This window comes from Convolutriloba macropyga, chromosome 6 (genome assembly GCF_964194025.1).
Source record: "Convolutriloba macropyga chromosome 6, txConMacr16.3, whole genome shotgun sequence".
Lineage (NCBI taxonomy): Eukaryota > Metazoa > Xenacoelomorpha > Acoela > Convolutidae > Convolutriloba > Convolutriloba macropyga.
The window spans coordinates 75,592,608-75,614,185 of record NC_134473.1 but is presented as its reverse complement, the minus strand read 5'-3'; the positions used below and the strand labels follow the sequence as shown (position 1 = coordinate 75,614,185).

Sequence of the window (21,578 nt, the reverse complement as noted above, 5' to 3'; positions counted from 1 at the left end):
TGAATGAACAATATTCTCAATATCTCAAAAATGATCATAAATGCGATAAAGCGAAACAAATTCTAAAACAATACTTTTTTGAATTGTTTTTAAAGAACCCAAGTGCAGCATCAATATCTTCTTTATCTTGGAAGGACTTTAAATTTGAATAAAAATGTTTTCTGTATACATAGCTTCTACACTTCCTCTGATATTTGATCGTTATTTGATTAAAACCAGATGGAAATTCAGTGTTCTCTTTTTTTTTACTTGTAAATCTTCTTCATCAATTTCCGTGAGTTTGAATATGAAAAGACACGAAAATGGACGTGGTCGATCAGATGCCGCTTTGCTGTTTGCGGATGGTGATCTTATCCTAATATTCAATGCGAACGCTCTAATCAAAATTTTTATTGTCGCCTTTTGTAAAGATTATTTTGGTTGCCCAAAGTCTGGTGATGGAAAATTCAAGTCTCTTGCTTACTGCTGCTTTTACTAAAAACATAATGGAGTATTTTGATGTAACAAAAAATCCGGGTGGGGCATATTCAACCATTTTGTGTTGTCGGAACTCTTTTTTGGTTAATTTTTTTCAAACACTATAGGTTCCTCTCAAAACAGATTTATGAAACTTTGAGCCCGATTGGTCTTTTGTGCGAATCTTCGGTTCATCATTTTTTGCCTGATTGAGGGGACAGCCCGAGGATATCAAGTTGCTTTCAGTGCTCTTAGAGCTTTAGTGGTCTCTGAGTGCTAAGTTTCTACGAAACAGCTACCTACTGCCTACAATCACGCTGCAGCTTGCAGGAGAAAGCTACCTACAACCAAAGTCATCCACACGACTGTCGTTTGAAAGTTTGGCTCTTAAATTTTGGATTTTTAATTTAAAGTGAATTGTTCGCAGACAAATTTTGGTAGTCTGTTTTATTTTTGTTACCTTCCTCATGGAGTAATTTTAGTGAAGAGTAGGTATGTAGTAGATCAACCGGAAATGCTTTGCAATCAAACGAAGTTGTCTATTTTATCATTGTTGCGCTTCTAAGAAGGACAAATGAGTTCTCTAAAACTCTTCATCTTCAAGAAAGCAATCGTCAGTAAACTCAATCGTTCAATTTGCAGTTTTTGATGCTCGAGTGTACATTTTCGATAGAAACCCCTTCTGTTAGTTTCAATCCATTATGTACAAAAATTTTCATGAATTGGTCTTAAACTAAGTTCGCGTCAATTAGATTAGTCCTGTGGTCGTTCCTGTGGTCGATTTTTGGCTTGATCGATTTTCGGCCAACGCTTTTGGTCCTCCGTTCTCAAAAATGAAATAAGCATGTGATGGCCAGAGAACAATAGGTTGCTGAGAAGTTCTCGTAGAACTCTACTTGTCTCTAAGTGTGCAATGCTCCGAAGCTGCAGAGAGGGCACAAAGTCATGATGTAAAATGAAAGATTTGACTTGAATCAGGACCCTTTATAGATAGTAATAATAAACACGGTGGAATTACACAATAAAATTGTGACGTAAATGCCTACAAGGAAGAATATGCAGATGATTTCGAAGATAACAATTGCGCACTCCAACCCCTGCCCCCGATTCAACTGCCCTCTTCTGATGTACCCCCTAATACCAGCCTCCTTAAGCACAAACCTTTCACTACCGAATCTAACTGCTCGCGGGCGGTTCAAGAGCAATTCTCCCGACGTTAGTCGGTTATTTTCAAATTTAATTTAAATTTCTTTCATCTTTTGGTAAAGGAAAATATGGCACTAACAGCAGCATCAATTTAGCTATTTATTACACACATGGTCCCAAAGTTTGGAAGAATTTCTGAAGACCTGAAAGATCCATATAAATTATCGGTTGTCAATATGTTTCAGGTGTTCGCGGGGTGTCAGTTGATTTAAGTGTCCAATATTACAGAGCCGTCACCCTCCAACATGAAGTACTCGTTGAATCAACTTTAAGAAAATTGGGCAGAAAATTAGCCTTCTTAGACTGTAGTTTCAAATGTAGAGATACAGATAAAAGTTTTGCTTCGGTATCGCATGTGAAGTTTTTATGAATTCGATTTTAGTAATCTCATTTCGAACTACGATTTGATTATGATTTAACAGCAATGTTTAGTCTGTTCAAGGACCTGGCTTTCGCAGAGTAATTTTTACAAGAGTTGAAGTTTATAATGGTCATGTGATTGCTTGTTAATAATTCGAGACGAGTGATTAAGTTGCTTTTCGAGAGAGATGAAATTTGAAAATTTGCTTTTTAACGGAAGCTCAACGAAAAAAAATCATTTGTTTGTTCCTTCAGATGATAAATGCCACCTGGTCCGGGAAGATCATCCAAATCTAGCAGTTCCGGAGCTCATAAAGTCAGTAGTAGCACATCCAGCAAGCCGCCTAAACCAGGGGGAGGCTCTTCAACGAAGGAATTGTCCAATCGAGATTCCTCTACGCGAGATGCCTCGTCTAAACGAAAGGGAGAAACTTGGACTGAAAATGAACTGTTAGAGCATATGAATACAAATAGCACAAAACCTTCAAAAAGTAGTCGCGACACTCGAGCGATAGACGATAAAGAAAAGTCCCGAAACGAAGGCAGTCGGCAGCATCGGAAACGCGACGAAACTACCGAAGAAAGAGCGGAACGCAAACGACGCGAGAAGCAAGAAGGCATTGACAATTCGAGACGAAGTGACACCAAAACTCGGACAGATGACCGACATGATGCTGGAAAAGAAGAGCGAAAAGAAAGTCGTAAAAAAGACGAAACTCCGGAGGAAAGACACGAACGGAAAAAACGAGAGCGGGAAAAGGAAAAGGAAAATTTACATGGCGAAAGTGGGGAGGGTGATTTGAATCGACATAAGTCGGAAAGTAGCACCTCTAAACGAAGGCACGACGAAACGCCTGAAGAACGGGCGGAACGGAAGAAACGGGAAAGAGGCGAACGAGAAGTGAAGAAAGTGGCTGAAGAAGAATCGGAGATACATCACAAACGACGAGAAACTTCAGAAGAAAGAGCAGAACGAAAGAAACGAGAACATGAAAGCAGAAGTCATGAAGAAACACCTGAAGAGAGGCACGAACGGAAAAAGCGGGAACGTGCCGAGAGAAAGGCAAAAGAGGCGGGTGAACTGGCTCAAAAACAAAAAGCAGAGGAGGAATTACGTCAGCAGAAATATGCTTATGAGGACGAAAAGGCTGAGCGACGTAGGCGTCGTAAACACGATGAAACGCCCGAAGAACGCCTCGAAAGAAAAGCGAGAGAGAAGGCTGAAAAAGAAAACCGAGAAAAAGACAAAATAGCCCAAAACAGTGAAACGCTTGATTTGAATTCTAAGGCGGTTGAAAATAGTGGCAGTAAACAAGGTGAAATTACACAAGCACGAGAAAATGAAGACTACTACAATGATGACTATGCAGATGATTTTGAAGATTACAATTATGATGATGATTTCGAACAAGATCAGAGCAGAGAATCTTTTGGTAACGAGGGAAGCAAACAGGGATCGAAAGACACCTCGCGTGTAATTGAAGATGTGGCAAATAACGGAGACTTTACAGTTCAAGCTTTGAGACAAAACCAGAAACCTGAACCGCCAAAGGAAAAAGATTACACTTCGACATTTTCAGTTACAACTTGCGCCCCGAAATTGTCAGAAGGCAAACGATTTGCGATGGCAGAGAAATTAAAGCTGAGGAGCTTTGCACTGCTAAATAGAATTGAACTGGATTATTTCTCGAAGAGTCTTTTCGAACTGAATCCCCTCTCGGAGTACGAAATGTTCATGCGTAAATTTGGATATTCTGACACAACACAGGTCGCTTGTCAAACTCGAGAGGAGAACGTAGAAATTGAAACTCAGACGGAACCAAGTGAAAAAATGGACGCGTGGACTCAAAATCCATCGGCTGGAGGTCAAGTCGCTAGTAAAACTATTGATCCTGACAGTTCCGCGGATGACGAGAAAGATTTATTGTCCAGTTCGGGAAGAAATGATTCTAGAGATTTCAGAGAAACTGATTTTTCGCAAGTAACGGACACACGCAAGTTGAATCAGTTCTTAATGAAGTCTTCTAAACTAATGAGTTCGTTGCTGGGATCTAGAGACACTATTGGTCAAGCTGGTAAAGCTAAAAGCTATTTCGAAATTGCAGACACGTTCTCAAGTTTGATCATTGCACAAAATGAGCCGCTTTTAGTGAACAAGGAGGTCGTGGCAATATCAAACAATGATTTCAAACTGATTGTATGTTTGAGAAGCAGCAAATCTGAAATTTCAGAAAACGGGTTAATTTGTGTGTACAGCAATGTTTCTCTTAAGAAACCAACAAATTATCTTGTTTGTTTCTCTGAGCTTTCAACGTGCCTTATCACCAAAAATCCCAATGTTCAGGTTGTTTTCGGAGGCGCAGTAGACGGTGTTATTTACATGTGGGATCTAAACAGAGGTGACCCGATTAAAAAAGTAATCGACTTGGAACCCAATTGTCAAGTTGAAGTGACATACGAGACCTTTTCAACAGCTCTGTCCTATCGAAGCTGTTCAGTGGACGCAATGCATAAAAGTGCTGTTCGTCAGCTCATCTTGGCAGAGTCGGAGGAATTGCACAACACGACAAGGCGTCAGTTCCAGCTTTGTTCAGCCGATGAAACTGGTTTTGTCATGTTTTGGACGTATCATTCTTCTGAGGGCGACCAAGAGTTAACACTAATGCCTGGAAATTTATCCAAGTTCTCACTGTGTCACTATTTTGACTTGCAAAGTTTCTGTGAGAAGTACAGCCATGTTGTAGGAATTGAGCCTGGACTGTTGAATAAAATGATGTTTCACCCGAACATGCCCTCGAAAGCGTTCTTTGCTACTTCGCTAAGTGCAATAGTTAACACAGATTGCTTCAACGAAGCGTTGAAGCCAAAGCTGTACAGAGCCAAAACTGGTTCCCAAATAACACAGATCGAGTTTTGTCCAGTCAATACGGTTGAGCTGTTCGTCACGTGTTCGGACGACGGAACAATTAGTTTGTTTACGACTTCAAAGCCAGATCCAATAGTTTCATACACAGCGGAAGCCATGGACGCAACGTGCATTCACTGTTTGTGGGATGTTAATTTCCCTATGGTCATTTTCGTCCTAACTCAAACCTCAGTTTTGGTTTTGGATGTGACGAAGTTATCACACGGGTCATTTCTGCATTGCAAATTGCGAGACTACGCATCGAAGCCAGTTGGAATGGGAATTTGGAAAGACTCGGTGACGAAGAGATTCGTGCTTGCAGTTGCATACGAAAGCGGGGATATTGAATTCCATGATCTGTTGGGCAATTTTATGAAGATTCAATCTTCAATTGAACAGAAAAAAGTGCTAGAGTTCTTTGCGAACAGAGAACTCATTCCCAAATTGTGAAGGTAACAGTTTATTTCTTGCCACAAGCCCTCTAATACAAGACACATTTTGGTTAAATATTAGTTTTTTATGTCCCGTATAAAAGGACATTCTTGACACAAACGAATTTCAGTCTTTCATAATTTCAAAGCATTTACTGGAAAGCATATGTTTCTCCATTACTTTAACAAGCCGAATTCCAATGAAGAAACTGGATATAGTTCTTACTTTTATAAAAATGTATTTATCTATACTGGACATGAATTTTTTTCTGTCACAATTTAATTTTTTGTTGAAGAAAGTATATGACGGCCATTAAAAAAAACAAGACAGCTGTGCGCATCACAAAATGAGAGAGAGAGTTAATTTATCCTCGCTTGCAAAGTATAAATAAATGAAAAAAATAAATGATAACAAAAATTAAATAAAATAGCACAATCAGCAGAGTAAATTCAACTTCAAGCAAGGATAGGACACGCAACGAGGTCATTCGACCTACTTCACAGCGTGCCCAGAAGGACGAGAAACCTTTTTAATTTCATCACGGACGAGAAACGTTTTTAAAATATTATTCATTTCTTTTAAAAAAAACAAGATTTTCCAAAACAAAATTAATTCATTCAAAATTTAAAAAATTAGAACAACTCACTTCTGGTTTCCGGCTTCTATGGTATATAAGAGCTGACTTAAGCGAACTCCCAAATTTTGTTCAGTATTAAAGAGAGAGAAAAGAAGGGAATTCTTGACAAAAATGCATATTAGAAGAGAAAAATTCCTAAAAACATCTTTAGAACTTAGAAAAGTCAAATTTTGACTGCAGAAATCGAACCGCGGTGCCTTCTTCGAAGGCACCGCACCTATTTTTGTTAAGTTTACCTTAATTTGCAAAAGACGCATCAGGGATAACAGGGTTCCCAAAAATTAGCCCAAAAACTTTTCGATTAATTTTATTTTAAGGAAGAAAGAGTCTTAGAAACTATGATGGATAACTGAAAAATGGCTAATGATTATTTCTACGACTACAGACCGAAGACTTCCCTTGACAGCTCTTGATTTCCTAAAATATAGTTATCTTTAATCCTATGAACAGTCGACGAAAAGTTTTGATTGGTTAGATCTTCACCGTCGATGATGGAATTTTCCAAATTTACCTCTGAAATCTGTCTCAATTTTTATTTTCTTTCAGAGCAAATTATTAATTTCACGGTAAAGAATTAGAAAAAAAAATTTTATTTAAAAAAATGAAACTAAATAACTATTATACACATCAATGGTATCTCATTTTTCAGTTGCGTCTAATACCAGAAATGTAAATTCAACAACCGCGAGATATCCCTCCCAATTTGGGAAACTGGTCCTACTGACAAATTGTAAAAGTGTTTCGTCAACCACAAAAGGCAAGTAATTTATTTTGTTTTGAGCAACAAGCAAGTGGTTGAAGCAAGATTTGAAAGTCCTAATTTAGCTTAATGCCAATTTAGAGGCAATTTCTGTCATGCAATTAAACCCACTTTATATAAGTATTCTGAAATCCAAGTAGATCAAATATAAGAACTGTGGCGATTAAGGGAATCAAAGTGGCGGGGAGAAAAATTTCAGAAGCCTTTAAATAACTCGATATTTTTTCTGTCTGATATATTTTCGTCTGTTTTTGGCCCTCTGCTGAGTCATGTTTGGTTTTTTCCTAAGTTGATCCGAAATAAGTACATTAAATTTGAAATAGATGTTTTGTATCCAAAAATAAGTTTTAAAAAATTCGTAGAAAGATCATCAAATTTTCTTTTTAGTTTTTGGAAAATAATTTGGAAAGAAGTTTTTTCTCTATGAAATATTATTGTACGAAATCTCAAATTCCAAAGAAAAGCGAACTCTAATATAGTAAGGAATCAAACTTTAAAATTGTATTTAAGAGTTTTACCAAATGAAAAAACTTTGAAGGCATTGTCCTTTATAGAAGTTTTTGTTTGCGAATACTCTGTTTGCTTATTATACTCCGAACCTGAGCAATCAGAATTTCCTATTGTGAAGAGTTTTTGATTTTTGGTGGCCTGGAATTCCAGAATTCCACCCAAATCCAACTTTGTTTGCACCCTGCCAAGTGAGGCTAACCTCCCCGTAAATCTAGCTTCAATCAATGCCAACCACACTAGAGTCGTCTGAAAATTCAGTTTCGCTTTCATTTTTTATAGCTGCAAGCTGACCAAGCGAAATTGCGGTAATCTTGTTTTTTTTAGTTGTCTGATGCTTTTTTTTTCGTTTTACATCTGTTCACAGAAGAGTTGAAATTTGAAAATTATTGAATTACATCTCTTCATAGTAGGCGTCAGTGTGTGTGTGTGTGTGCGTGCGTGCGTGTGTGTGTGTGTGTGTGTGCGTATGTGAGTGGGTGTGTGTGTGTGTGTTTGTGTGTGTGTGTGTGTGTGTGTGTATGAGTGTGTGTGTGTGTGTGTGTGTGTGTGTGTGTGTGTGTGTGTGTGTGTGTGCGTGCTTGCGCACGTTTGTGCGTATGTGAGTGTGTGTGCGTGCGTGCGTGTGTGTGTGTGCGTATGTGAGTGGCTGTGTGTGTGTGTGTTTGTGTGTGTGTGTGTTTGTGTGTGTGTGTGTATGTGTGTGTGTGTGTGTGTGTCTTGGTGTGTGTATGTGCGTGCTTGCGCACGTGTGTGCGTATGTGAGTAGGTGTGTGTGTGTATGTGAGTGGGTGTGTGTGTGTGTGTGTGTGTGTGTGTGTGTGTGTGTGTGTGTGTGTGTGTGTGTGTGTGTGTGTGTGTGTGTGTGTGTTTGTGTGTCGCTCTCTTTCTCTCTCTCCAGAGAATTTTTGGGTAACTTACGTGACAAGATTCTGATCATGCGTGACTAAATGACACTCAACTAAATGACAAGGCTGCTGCGTCCTGACATTGAACAAACCGTATCATTATCATTGTATTGATATTGGTACAGTTTTTGTTCAAAGAGTAAGCGGCGTCGATGACTTAATCAGCTCTGTTATGTATCTGCTTCTATCTGTTTTCTACAGCAGCACAAGTCTATTTCCCAGCTATTCAAACCATCTGTCGGTTATGTTTTGGTTTTGAATTTTTAGTCATTATTTTTCTCCCTTCTGTACGATTTGTTTGCCAAAATTAAATTGTTAGACATTCTGTTTACCACCCCCTCCTCCACATTGCAGTTGCCCTCACATCCCGAAGCCAACCCCCGCTGGTCGTGCGACAGCAACGAATGTCATCTTCCTCGATTTTATATGGTCACCATTACTTATGGAAGAGTATTTGTTGTGCATTATTTGTTGTGCTTTGCTACATATAAACTCACAATTATTAGATTGGCTAGTAAGAAGTGAATGAAAGTACCAGGTTGAAAAAAATTAGTTATTTGTTTTAGCTATTTTCCGTGGGAGAGTACTCGAACTGATCGGATTATAGATTGCAGTCATTCAACTTGTCACTTGACATGTCTTATGCCATTTCATCCTAAATCATTAGATTCAAATTTCAAAATTGCAGACGACTGAAGCACTGAGAAAGAGAATTAACATCAGATAAATTTTTCGAAGTCTTCAAATTCGATTGTGAAACAAATTTTCTATTTTGAAATCAAAATATTTTTGTCATAAAATTGATTGAAATAAATTGGAAATTTTTAGTTTCTAAATCCCCCAGTTTCACTTTAGCACCCTTAGAAGAGTCAGTGAATTTTGAAGAGGTCTGCTTTACTGAAGTTTGTTCTGATTTTGTGTCGCTGATGCTAAATTAAGTATTGATGCTGTATGATCACTGTACATGTGTAAATAGTGCCAAATGTTAAATGTATAATAATATTCTTAGTTTGAATTCAACTTAAAAAGAAACTACATCTAATGTTAACTTTTAAGTTCAGTTCGGATGAATGAGTATTCTCGCAGACTCCAAGTTCCCGCAAAGATCCACCGGTGATGTCATTCGATACGCTATTTTTAGTTGAATGCAATCATGATTATGTAAACAGTTGTTAACTTGTAAACAGCTATTTATTGTTCCGACCCCCTTGTTTAGTGGGGAGGAGGAACTATATACTCAACTGGGTTTTTTTTGTTCAGTCAATTTTGGCCGATCGATATATTCATCGTAGAGAATTGTGAGTGGTATCATTGAAAAGCCCGTCCAGCGTAGAATACGGAATTAAAAAGATTTTTTTGATTTTCGCTTTTACAGGGATTTATCGAGGTTTAAAGTTTGAATATTCGACTGTTTTTGTTCACATTTTCAGTAATTTTTGCTAAAATTTCGCTAATATAGTTCAAAACAAGTTAAATTTTTTAACGGCAGAGTGTTGTTACCATTAGAGATAGAATAACGTTGCTGAATTGTTTGATTGAAGTTTTTTGGCTAAAATTTTTGATAAAATTTTCAAAATTTAAACTTTTCATCAAAAAAGGCACAAAATATGCTTTTTTGGTCCACTTTGTTAAAGCTTGCCAGACTTAAGGACCTAGAAACCTTAAAACAGACTCCCTAATCTCAAAAAGATTACTAGTTGCAATTAGGCACCGTATGAAAGTCTTCTGGAATTAAAACTTTGCAGATTTAACTCGATAATTATACAAAATGCATCGTTCTTTTTTTTAATATTTGAAGAATTCCACGCAACAACTGGTCGAATTCGCAAGCACTTGGAACATTTGGTGGGTTTGCTGGTCGCGCGACAAAATCAGGGAGAGCCTCGACAATATGGATTCTTAGAGTCAGAGACGTTTTGGTTTTTATTTTGCAGCTGCCTTTTTCAAAATATTTTGTTTTTTTTTTTAATGTTAATTACTGACAATATTTTTTATTCGGGGCTCCCTTAATGACAGCTCCCATTTACGTAAATTTGAGGCCGAATGTAGATACAATTTATTTTCAGAGAACCAAAGGGTTTTTATGGCTTTGAGGAAGAGTTTTAGTAAAATTTAATTGAACTCTTGTCTTTTGCCTTCAATTGTTATTCTTTTGGGAGCCTGATTTTTAAGTTTAATCTCTCAAAGATCTAAATTTTGTCCTCAAGAGGTGCGAGGTGCAAGTGAATTTTTTTCTATTTATTTGGTTGTTACCTAATGTCTCTTATGTTATTGAATGTATTTGTTTTAAGGAAATTTCTGTGATTTTTTGAACTTGTCAATTTTTTATATTAGTTTAGTCAACATTTTGTTTATACTCAAGAAGTACAAGTCAATCTTTCCTCCGTATAGAATACAAACTAATTTTGAGGCCACTTGTTTTAACAGAAGGTTTTCTTGTTTTTGGTACTACGAGTTTTCATACAAAATTTTCTGATTTTTGTGCGTAATTTCCCATTTTTGCTGTTTTTGTTTTTTTTTGTAAATTAACATTATTTAACAATCTATCTGAAAAAAATTTTACAACCTTTGAAACTGAACATATTTTTTGTTTTCATAGCAAATGGTTTGAAGGGCTGCCACACTGTTCTCTTGCTATTGGTAGTTTTTTATTTTTGCCCTTTATTTGTTGTTAATTTTTGTTGTCATATGCCAAATATTGTGTAATTAAAGTTCTCAGTGGCCAACTATAGATAAACAAATGAACTTAATAACTGATATCGGTAAATAGCTAATGGTTGTTTCGACTTTCGAATTAAATTTCTTAAAAAAGAGCAATGGTTTTCTTCAACTTATCCCTTTTTGTTCTGGTTTCCTTTTTTTTCGTATTATACAATGTTGGATCATTTTCGTAATTTAGCCTCATTATTTAGAGCTCTTTTAATGTTTTGAGGAATCAAACAATGTTTTTTCTGTTGTTTAAACGTTTTAAATGATGTCTTCAGGGCTTAGACAATTTGTTTCAGAAGAATTTCTGTGAAGTTTAGATACTTTTCAGTTTTTGTGGTTCTTTTTGTTGTTATTTTGTGATAGTCGTTTTACAAAAGGACATTGTGATGATCAAAGGGGACGCAAATGAAGATGTTTTATTCTCGCGGTTATTATCTTAAAAATTAAATGGCTTCAAAATTGGTTTCGTAAAATTGTTTGTGAAACTTATTAGTTCAGCTTGTAAATGATGTTATTTTATAGTCTTATGATTTAGTCTCATTAATAACAGTCGCAATTAATTTTCCGAGTAGTTGCAAGACAAACCGTCTACTCTTTTAGTCGAAAGCTTTTGTTGGCTATGAATTTTGAAAATATTTGTTTTTAATAAAAAAAAAAGATTTTTGAGATCTGCCAATTTTATTTCGGTTTAAATTGTAGCTAAGCATCTCTATATACAATTCACATCATTTATCTATTGAAATACAATTTGCTCTTCATAACGGTTTTAATTTCCTCAAATGGTCTTTCTTCTTGTAACAACCAGTTTTCATAAAACCAATTTTCGTGATTTTGGCATATTTGCCCCTTTTTTGTAGGTTTTTGTTCTCTTCTCACAGTATCACAATAATGGGCGTCATTTGATTTACAAATTTCGTTACCTTCAAAAATGCAAACGAGGATTTTTATTGTTTGTAGTGATCTGCTTAATATTTAATTGATTGGGGAGACATCGCTTTCGTGCATAATTTTTCGTGCAAATTGTTAGTTTCTGCCTGTACTTGTCGTTTTTTTGTAGTCGTTTGATCCTGGATAATGAAAGACCTCAGTCGCTCTCTAAAAAGCAATGTTTTAATAAACTTAGCCCCTTTTGCTCACTTCTAGTCGACTTGTTGCCAAGTCGCATTGAGGAAAAGTCCCATATTTTGTTCCAAAAAAGTGCCGGTTAATCTTCTGAGTATAAATTTTATCTGATGCCGTTTTGATTTGGTTATTAGTGGTTTTCAAAAAATGGACTAGGAGTTTTGGTCGTAATTAATATTTGTAACTATTTGATTTTGATTGCCGTCTTTTCTGGTAGTCATATTATGGTAGCCACAGGTCTCATAGGCCCTCTAGAGTAGATTGTTTTATTCTTTTAGTAGTTTGTTGAACGATATGTTGATATGTTAATTTTTTTTATCTCTTCCTCATTTGGTAGACAATTAAGTGAAAGATGTAGATGAGCGGGGTCGGAACTTAATGTGCGAACGCACATTACCGAGCGTCCTTGTTTACATTTATTTTTACTGGCATTATTCCCAAATTAAATTTTTAGGTTGATCATTGCAAAGACTGATTTTTTAGTCCGCTAATAAAACGATTCTCCTGATTAAGTAGTTGAGTAATTGGTTAGTTACACAAGGAGCTGAGACAAGCGTATCGTAACAGGTTTTGCAATATCTCGTGATAGATGGTAGACTGAAGGTAGGTAGCTACTATCAGCAAATTATTTTCCTCACGGCGTGAAGAGTGAAAGAATTGAATTCTGCGTAGGCTCTTTTATTTAGTTCCGTTTAACGTAGCGCTATTGTTTTAGGAAAAAAGTTGAGTGTTATTATTTGAAACCCTTTGTCAATTATTAAACAATTTTGAATTCGTTGTTTTCAATTTTTTTAAGTGGGAGGTGTTGTTAATTGCTCTTAAGCGATATTTTTAAAGATTATTTTAGTCTTGGTAAGAAATTTTCGAACGATCAATTTTTAGACTAACTGACCAATTTTCGTAACTTTTTGCTCAAACGTGAACGGATTTGGCTCAAGTTTTTATCAGTTTTGCTGTCATTTCTCTGTCATGGATTCAGTGCTGACTAGTTTAGCATATCTGATTGGGCATAATTTTGGGTTACAGAATGAAAAACGGGAGCAGTTCGTGGCTGTTTTTTTTCTTAGCTATTGGTTCTTGATTCAAAAAATACGTTAAGTTTTTTTAGTTCTGCGTACAATTCTGTGCATTCTGTACATTTTCGAATAGCGGCTGTTACTGAAAAATTTTAAGCGCTTAATTGGTTTGATAAAGTTTAATTACAACAGTTCCTTTTGTATTAAGGATTCTGTCAAGCCATTTAGCTTTCAAACCGACGTTAAATTCGAAAATGTGGCCCAGATGTTTAACAATGTTTTTGAGCAGTGAATTGTTTTAATTTCCAAAATGGCACTGAGAACGGCCACAGCTGGCTAAACGTTAGCAGATGCCCAGGCTCAGTGTTCACTTCATAGACTTTTTCTTTTATTGTAAATATCAGCATTAAGTATTGAGCGAGCGTTAACTATTGATGAGAACAAGGTTGATGATCTTGATTACTTCATTTTCAGATAATACTTCTTGAGTGGGATTGTTTGTGGTCTGTTTTGTGAATGGCAGTTGAACAGTACGATTACCTCTTCAAGTTCCTCGTCATAGGAAGTGCGGGAGTGGGCAAGTCATGTCTCCTGCACCAGTTCATTGAGAACAAATTCAAAGAGGAGTCCAGTCACACCATCGGAGTCGAGTTTGGCAGCAAGATCATCAACGTCACCAATAAAAGTCTCAAGCTCCAGATCTGGGACACAGCTGGCCAGGAAAGATTCAGGTGTGTGTGTGTAACTACCGATCATGACAAAGGGATATATTTTGATAAGTCACGAAGTTGAAACGCATGAAAACGTTCGTAGAATTGTTCAGACGCAGATGAACAGCAATACATATTTACCTTGTGAACGCTTTTTACATTGTACTTGATTAATAGCCGCCGTCAGCCTTTCAAACGGCTATTATTTAGGCGCTCTCCTTTTTACTATTGTAAGATTTTGAATTGTATTGGGGCGCTGTCTTTTTTTAAAGATCTGTTCACACATTTTCATGATTTTTGAAGTCAAATTGGAGTAGTGATTTTGGTCACGCCGAAACAGGAAATTGAGAGAAAAAGCGAGTGGTTCACTAATGGTTTTTTGTTCACATGCGGCAATTTCACTTTGATTTTTTACTGTTTTTTTCGGATTTTTCTTCGGATTTTTTTTCTAAACGGGTTCTTCAAACCATTCATAGATCATTCTAGGGCTAATTTTTTGTTTGAACCAGATTTCCATTTCTCGCTAGAGGTTTTTGTTTACATGCGGCATTTTGACATTGGTTCTCTGTTATATTTTTTAGAATGGTGATTTTTTAGAAACGGTTTTCTCAATTCACTCAAAATCCGTTCTAGGTCCAGTTTGTTGTTTAGTCAATGAAAATTCTTTGAATTGTGCGTCAGGATTTGTCCTGCTATGTTTTTTTAATTCGCTTGACCTGATCAGGTTTTGTTTTACACAAGTCACGGTTTTTACGTTCGACATCTGACTTACCTCACTCACCGTTTCAACTGAATGGATTCTAAATTCTTTCACGTATTGAGTTACGCAATGTAGTGAATATGGTCAATGTCAAAAGAGCAAAATCAAAAGAAACGGAATGAACCGATAAGGCCCGGTGATTAAGTCATAGTACATTAGGTTTTCAAAGTTCATTAGACCGATTGCTAGCTGATATTAATTATTAAGCTTAATACCATTCAGTTTAGAAGCTGACGTACGCATAGGTTTAAAATTTAACTTAAACTGAACACTTAATTAGAATTCTTTTTGAAACTTAGGGAGAAAAATTTTGTCAGTTTCAATCTTTCTTTTTCTGTTTCAATCCCGTTGTGCGTCTAGCGCGTCAACAGCGGTTATTTTCCGGCAATCTGCCGGCTATGTTATCCGATGCACCTATCGACATGTTTTAACTCTGTCAAAAAATGTTGAAATTTTTTCAACTCAGGGGAGAGCCTGAATAGTTGGTCACATGGCAGTTTGTTAGTGAGGGGCAACGGATGTGAAGAGTTGGAAAAAAAATCCAAGTTAACATTAACATACTATTAAGACGTCGTCATCTCATTCAGTTATCTATTGGCCATCTAAATGTTCAGGAAACTTAATGTTTAATAGCTCTCGAACGAAGTTTAAAGACATTATTGTAATTGTCTTTATGCAAAATGTTTGCTTGACCGTTTTGCTCTAGAAAAGTCTTTCTATTTTACGTTTTGGATGATTTTTTCACGCTTGACTTCTTGATTTTGCTGGACATATAATGTTCTTATTCAGGAATTAAGTCTATTGCTAAAATCAAAGCGTTTGTAAGATAAGCGATCGCAAGCCGCTGATAGCCGAGTGGTTAATGATTCGGTGTATTACGGCGAGGGTTCCAACCCCTCCTTGGCAAGATTTTGTGCTCCCATAGAAATTATGTAGGCGACAGCCCCTCTGAAATAAATTGTCCGCCTGTCTTTCGAGACCATTGTCTGATGTTAGTCGTTTTATGTTTGAACTTTGATCTCTAAAAATGTCAGTAATGATTCATAAGTCTTGGTAATATCAGCACTCGTCTGAAAAAAAATTAAATTTTCATCTCGATGCGAGAGTGTCAGCAGTATCAATAGTCTTGAAAGCAAATACTCAAAAAACTTTTGAGGTAAACTCAATCACCTCCTGAAAAAATGGCATGTGGTATAAAAGCTATATATGTTCTTAACTGCATTCCACAATCACTACTGAGAACAGATTTGCAGGTTTTCTTTTTGGGTGCATTTTGTGCTAAATTATTCTAGTCGATAGACCAAAATCTACTAATTTCTATAGAAAAAGAACTAAATTGAAAGATAGGCAAACAGAAGATGGAAGTAACCAAGATCGTAATATTTTAAGTACTCCATTCTTTCTACTATCTATTTTATTCAGATTAAACGTTCTTCTAGAAATTGAAAAATTAACTTATATCAGATTTTCAACTGTTGAGTTAAACAAAAGTTTTCGTGCTGAGATGTCGAAAACAAAAGGCCTACAAAATTTTTTTAAGTGAAAAGTTTGTGTAGGAAACTCAACGTTTGCTTGTGAGACAAGGGATAGAAGGTTGGAATAGTCAGTCTGCATGGAGAATTAAAAGCTCACGAAATCGAAAACAACTTAACCATGAGTTCATCTGAATCATTCTGAGCCGTATAAAGCCATCAGTTGGAAATGAACTTTGGTCAAAAACTTCAATAGTATAGAAATAAATACCTAGCTTAGAAATACGCATTTTCTCGAGCTAACTTGCAAATTTTATGAAGTGATATACCTCTAGGTCAGTGACGAGGAGTTACTACCGTGGTGCGGCGGGTGCCCTACTTGTGTATGACATTGCATCTCGAGAGACATTCAACGCCCTCCAGACATGGCTCTCAGATGCCCGCACCCTCGCCAGTCCCAACATTGTCGTTCTACTTGTCGGAAACAAGAAAGACTTGGAAGTTGAAAGGTAAGTTAAGGGTTGCAAGGGAATACTTGTGTAAGCATGTATTAATATTGCATATGATAGTCATGTTTAAATATGACATTTGATGCTTCTATTTTAGTTTTTTCGCTAAGATTTTTAAGATTTTTTCACTAAACTTTGCTTAGGGTTTAAAGTCACTGACTTTTTACCGCGTTTTATTTTCAGTGTTCAAAGGTCTTAAGCTCTCTTTTAATCCTTAGTGTACCTATGAAATCCTTTTATTTTATTGTGGAATACCACGAAATATCAAAGTACACTCGAAGTTTTCACAATTTTTAAAGATCCAGGTCCAATCTTATCGAAAATCGTCTTTTCTTAATAAGCAAAAAAGACATTGTTCACTCAACACCTGCAAAAGTACTCTTGATCATTTCCTTTAGCGCCAATTTTTTTCCGGCGCCACAGACTAAAGGCATAAGAACTTATCAAAAAACTTGAATATTGGGACATAATAGGATCAAGCGTCATTGCACTCCCTTCTCCTATAACCATTCCCTTGCAGAACTATGTTTGAAAACAACATAAAAACGGAAAAAGAGAAAAATGAACCACAATTACTAAATAAATACAAGTAAAAATGGATAATTGGTTAAAAAAGGAAATGAAAAACGGCAAAACAAATAATTGTATTGGCCTTCAATCTAAGCACTCCAAACAAATAGCACATCAGCGCAGTTGCAAATCTGCCAAAGCGAATCAACGAAGTTTAAGCGACTACGGTTCGTTTCCAAATCGGACCAAGAAAAATTTGTTTTTCCTATTTGAAAGTTTTTTCTATCAATGGTACTGTGAAGTTAATGGCGCAAGACAAAACGAAACAGACGAGCTGACTAACAGAAGAGGCAAAATCGTACAACCTAGTGGTATCAAGTTCAATTCCCAGCTCTGCTTCACCAGTCTCTGTTTTTGTCTTCTTATTGCTTGTCAAATTACAACATCTATGTTCACCAATCGAACTAAAGTGTATACGGCCAGCCGCTCCCCTAATGAATTCGGGGCCTGCAACAACACTTCCATCTATCCTATTTCACCAGACAATGTTCTTTTTCTCCCTTTTTCTCAGTTCGGCCAGTCGCTCTACTAGTTAATTCGGGGCCGAACCGATTGAGTGACTTTAATGCACTGTCAGCATAATGAGGATCAGCATACGCAATCTTCGTTGCCTTCCCATCTTTCATATTAATCGTTTTTTTACTACACTCCACTGGTTAATCGAGAACTTACAAAATCTCCAATAGATCACGAAATCGTCAAATAGTGCTACTCGTTGTTTGGTCCAGTGGTTTTATGGGTTAGGCCAGCGTAGCACTTCCTACTTTTGTTAATTTTTCGAAATCGACACAACGCGTTTTAGTTTTTTCTCTCTTATCTAGTACTAAGTTTTAGCGCTTGTCCCTTTTAGACTGATTGTTATTTTATAATACAAAACATAGTTACTTTCTTTTATTTCGGCTGGAAAACTAGGTATCTGCTTTAAATTTTTGTTCGCTAGAAAAAAAGCGAAGGATATTCGGTATCCTACACTGAACTTAGCGTAGTCAGCTAACACTTCGTCGAAAATGCGTGCGTCAGTTCGAGACTCATCATGGTCAAATTCCTTCCTCCTAAATTTCGACGATTTGAAGATCAAAAATTGAGAAAAGAAAACATCTTCAAAAACAGAAGAAAATTTAGTGCTATCCGCTATTACTGAGGAATATTCACGCATCCACACAATGAGGTTCGAGCCCCACCACCGTACTTGAAACTTATTATCCTAAAATTTTTTCTTTTTGTTTTAATCATTTAACAATACATATTACTTGCCTTGCGAAACTGAAACCTGCCTCTCAAAGCATCTTCTACAAGGCTGGCCAAGTAATGAAGCCAATATCTTTTTATGTCAAGTTCAGCCAGTAGAATACCTCCATGGTGCTTCGAATGGCTGAGTGCGCCTGTGGCAGCAGAAGTCCTTTAAGACAGCGAGAACAAACTCTAAACTTGCACTTTTTTTTTCAACTTTATTTTTAAATTGAATCTCAATGTGTAATCAACTTCTTTTGCCGAATGGTTGTACATAAATTATATATTTAAAGTCTGGGTAAAATTGTAAATCATTGGGCATAAACTTTGCATCATTTTAGCCATTGGAGTGGCCTATAGTAACCTCCAGGAAACTTCAATTTAAGCCCCTCCTCCCCCGTTCGATGTTTGGGAGAAATTCTTCCGACAATAGTTGGTTATGTTCGTGTGTCGCGGTGTTTAAATTTTAGAGCTTTGACTTTTTTCTTAAATTTATCTTTTTCTCGCGGCCCTTGCTTAGTGTACGCTGCCTACTATCAAAATCCTGCTGGTCCGACCTTAGTTGTAGCAATTGGGACGGTTTTAATTGTTTGATGTTGTTGAAGGGAGGTGACCTTCTTGGAGGCGAGTCGCTTCGCTCAAGAGAACGACCTGATGTTCGTGGAGACGAGTGCTCTCTCGGGTGAGAATGTGGAAGAGGCGTTCCTCAAATGTGCCAGGACAATCCTCAACAAAATCGAGACTAACGAGCTCGATCCTGACAAAGTCGGCTCTGGTATTCAGTATGGAGACTCGGCACTCCGCCGGGCCCACAGAAATGCCGTGCCACAACCCACACCCTCGGCCACTGATTCCTGCTGCCGAGGGTTCTAAAACTCCTCTCTGAATGTCGCTCGAGCTTCGAGGGAGTATTCATTCCGTCCCTATTAATATAAGTATAGAGCTGACTGGCCCATCCCTGTTCACTGGCTTTGGGCTTGAAATAAATGGGAATATGAGTTAGTAAGAACTCTTAATTCTGAGCCTAAACGATAGACAAATGTTTTGGGTGTTGTGTACGTTGATTTGAAATACGGATTTCGGCAACCAATATAACGATGTGTCCATATTTGTAAACGTATCTCAGAATTTGAAAACAAAAAATTTGATGGAGTTCATGTTCTGAGACTGACAGACCCGCTTCAAATTTGATGTAATGCATGGTAGCTTGGTGATTAATTGTCTACCTGACGTGTCTGTTTAATAACTCTGAACTGCAAGAAGCACAACGTCAAATATACGTAACCTACATGTCCTGCTTACCAAGCTTTTAAATATTTGCGAACATTTTTTTAGTTGCAAGGCTGACCATAGTTTTCGATTAGATCCCTACCTAATATCCTTCAATATGTCAGCTCAATGCTTCTTCCGCTAATCCAATCGGCCATTATATCACAAATTGAACTCTACTCTTAAATTTACGCCCTCACGTCCAAAGTGAACCATGAATTATTCAATAAATGACAATTGTTGCTATTTCAAATTTTTACTGAATAAATTCTGATTTGCATCGTCTCTTGTAGAACCCACGGGTAAACGTAATTCAAGAGAAAGCCTTTTGGGGGTAAATGCCGGGTGTGGGTACTACAAGATTAAATTTACGTTTAAATTTTCTGTGTGGTTACAATGATACACAATGAGTTGCTCTTATGCAAAAATGGGAATAATGAATTAACTGTAGTTGTTTAGTTATCATGAGCTGTGCAAATATGTACGAGAATTATACTAATAAGTGACTACCATTTTGTTTCGATGTAGCTAATTTTGATAATTTGGAAGGCTGTTATGTCAAACTGCATCTCACGGTACGCAAGTCCAACATATCAAGTCTTTCGTTTTAATCTAAAAGAAGTAATAGTAAGCGATTCGCAAGAATAGAGGTTTGAAACACGAACGTGCAATCAGTTTTAAAATGGCAGATCTCGTCAGTGCCAGATTTTAAAACTTGCTTAGTGAGTATTTCAAGCAACCACTTCGAAGTTCTGACCTTTATCTCCAAACGCTACACAGTTTTTGACGAATGCTAGGTTTTCGTCAAGAGTCACCTAACATATACAACAAACCAGAGTCACCTAGCATATACAATCAAATGCTTCGGTGTTTTTCGAATGTTAGCAGAAATACAGAAAATGCTATGACTGAATGTTGGTTTGTGATACCGTGTTGTGCATGTTTAGCTTATGGGGAAATTACTGCTGTATTCGATTGTTAACTATTGTTATCACTGCTGAGTCAAACATGCCTGTACATTTTTGTATATATACTTTCTCCGCTCCCTCTTATCGTAAGAAATTTTCACCTTAATTTAAGGCTCATATATTATACAAGTTTTTCTTGAAGTACACGTTGAATTTTCGACATCGTTGTTGGCAGGTTGAGTAGGAACAACGTGAAGTAAATTGTGCATAAGATAACAATGACAAGAAACTCTACTTGTTAACGTATAATTGCCAAGAGGAATGAAACCTCGAGGAACAAAAAACAAGCTGCGGTGTAAGATACCCAAGTTTGAGAGCTTAAAACCAGTTGGTGTCTTGATTAGATCATTAGCCTTACAATCAAGAGATGTTTGTTTGAATGCATTACGTACATTTTCGCAGTAGTCGAGAACTGCTTGCCTAACAGCCTTGGATATTTGCTATGCTCCAATCGAAGAAAATAGTTACGCTAAAACAAGAAGCCTCGCTTGTTCTGTGCGTGACAAAATGTTGCGAAATTCGGATTTGAAATCATAATTTTTATCTCATCAATATATCGAAAATGGTACTTCAGAAACGGTTGTTTTAACACCAAACATTGTTTTTAATCAAGCTGCTGCGAAGGTTAAAGTTATTTTGCTGAAAGTTGAGAACGAAACAACGGGAAAATATTTCAAGAGGATACAAAAAAACCTGAGTGAGAAACTATCAATTCAGTAACTTGGAAATAACTTACGAAATACTTCGTGGCACCTAAAATACGATATATACTATCAAAACAGTGTTGCTGAAACGTGTTGAAACGAGTCGAAACATTATAGTTCGAATTCTTTTGGCATTATAAACGATTTTGTTGAGCTTGATCAGTTTTTATAACGCTTTCGAGAAATTAGATTTTTAAAATAAAAGATTGTCAAATTCATGACTTCTGATTCAAAGTTAACTGTTTTGTACCCTCTACTTCTGTCAGCAAGAAAGTTTCGGTCAAAAACATTGGTGAAATGTGGCTCTAGAAGTTAGAGTAGTTTCAATGAAAAGAACTTGTTTCTTGTTTTATCTAGATAATCGAAAT

At 36.7% G+C, this 21,578-nt stretch overlaps 3 protein-coding genes across 3 annotated transcripts in view; all 3 read left to right on the top strand.

Moving 5' to 3' along the window:
• Window positions 1-2,161, top strand: part of LOC142340630 (acyl-coenzyme A thioesterase 13-like) — a 3,253-nt gene extending 1,092 nt beyond the window's left edge. Inside the window, exon 2 of the mRNA XM_075391323.1 lies at window positions 1,848-2,161. Within this exon, the coding sequence (XP_075247438.1) occupies window positions 1,848-2,032 (185 nt within the window). The 3' untranslated portion in view covers window positions 2,033-2,161. The remainder of the gene's footprint in view (window positions 1-1,847) is intronic.
• A 95-nt stretch (window positions 2,162-2,256) lies between these two features.
• On the top strand, window positions 2,257-9,203 carry LOC142340629 (uncharacterized). The gene is made up of 2 exons (XM_075391322.1): window positions 2,257-5,379; window positions 8,738-9,203. Exon 1 carries the CDS (start codon window positions 2,285-2,287, stop codon window positions 5,375-5,377), a length of 3,093 nt encoding a protein of 1,030 aa, XP_075247437.1. The 5' UTR covers window positions 2,257-2,284; the 3' UTR covers window positions 5,378-5,379; window positions 8,738-9,203.
• A 4,261-nt stretch (window positions 9,204-13,464) lies between these two features.
• LOC142340628 (ras-related protein Rab-4B-like) lies at window positions 13,465-20,635 on the top strand. The gene is made up of 3 exons (XM_075391321.1): window positions 13,465-13,749; window positions 16,296-16,469; window positions 18,875-20,635. The coding sequence occupies exons 1-3, from the start codon at window positions 13,535-13,537 to the stop codon at window positions 19,140-19,142; spliced, it is 657 nt and encodes a 218-aa protein (XP_075247436.1). The 5' UTR covers window positions 13,465-13,534; the 3' UTR covers window positions 19,143-20,635.
• The last annotated feature ends 943 nt before the right edge of the window (window positions 20,636-21,578 follow it).

Excerpts from the sequence above, each read along its gene's own strand:
- LOC142340629 (XM_075391322.1), top strand. The coding sequence starts at position 2,285 with ATGCCACCTGGTCCGGGAAGATCATCCAAATCTAGCAGTTCCGGAGCT.
- LOC142340628 (XM_075391321.1), top strand. The coding sequence starts at position 13,535 with ATGGCAGTTGAACAGTACGATTACCTCTTCAAGTTCCTCGTCATAGGA. Across the intron at positions 13,750-16,295 it reads GCTGGCCAGGAAAGATTCAG|GTCAGTGACGAGGAGTTACT; the intron begins GTGTGTGTGTGT and ends ATATACCTCTAG. Across the intron at positions 16,470-18,874 it reads AAAGACTTGGAAGTTGAAAG|GGAGGTGACCTTCTTGGAGG; the intron begins GTAAGTTAAGGG and ends ATGTTGTTGAAG.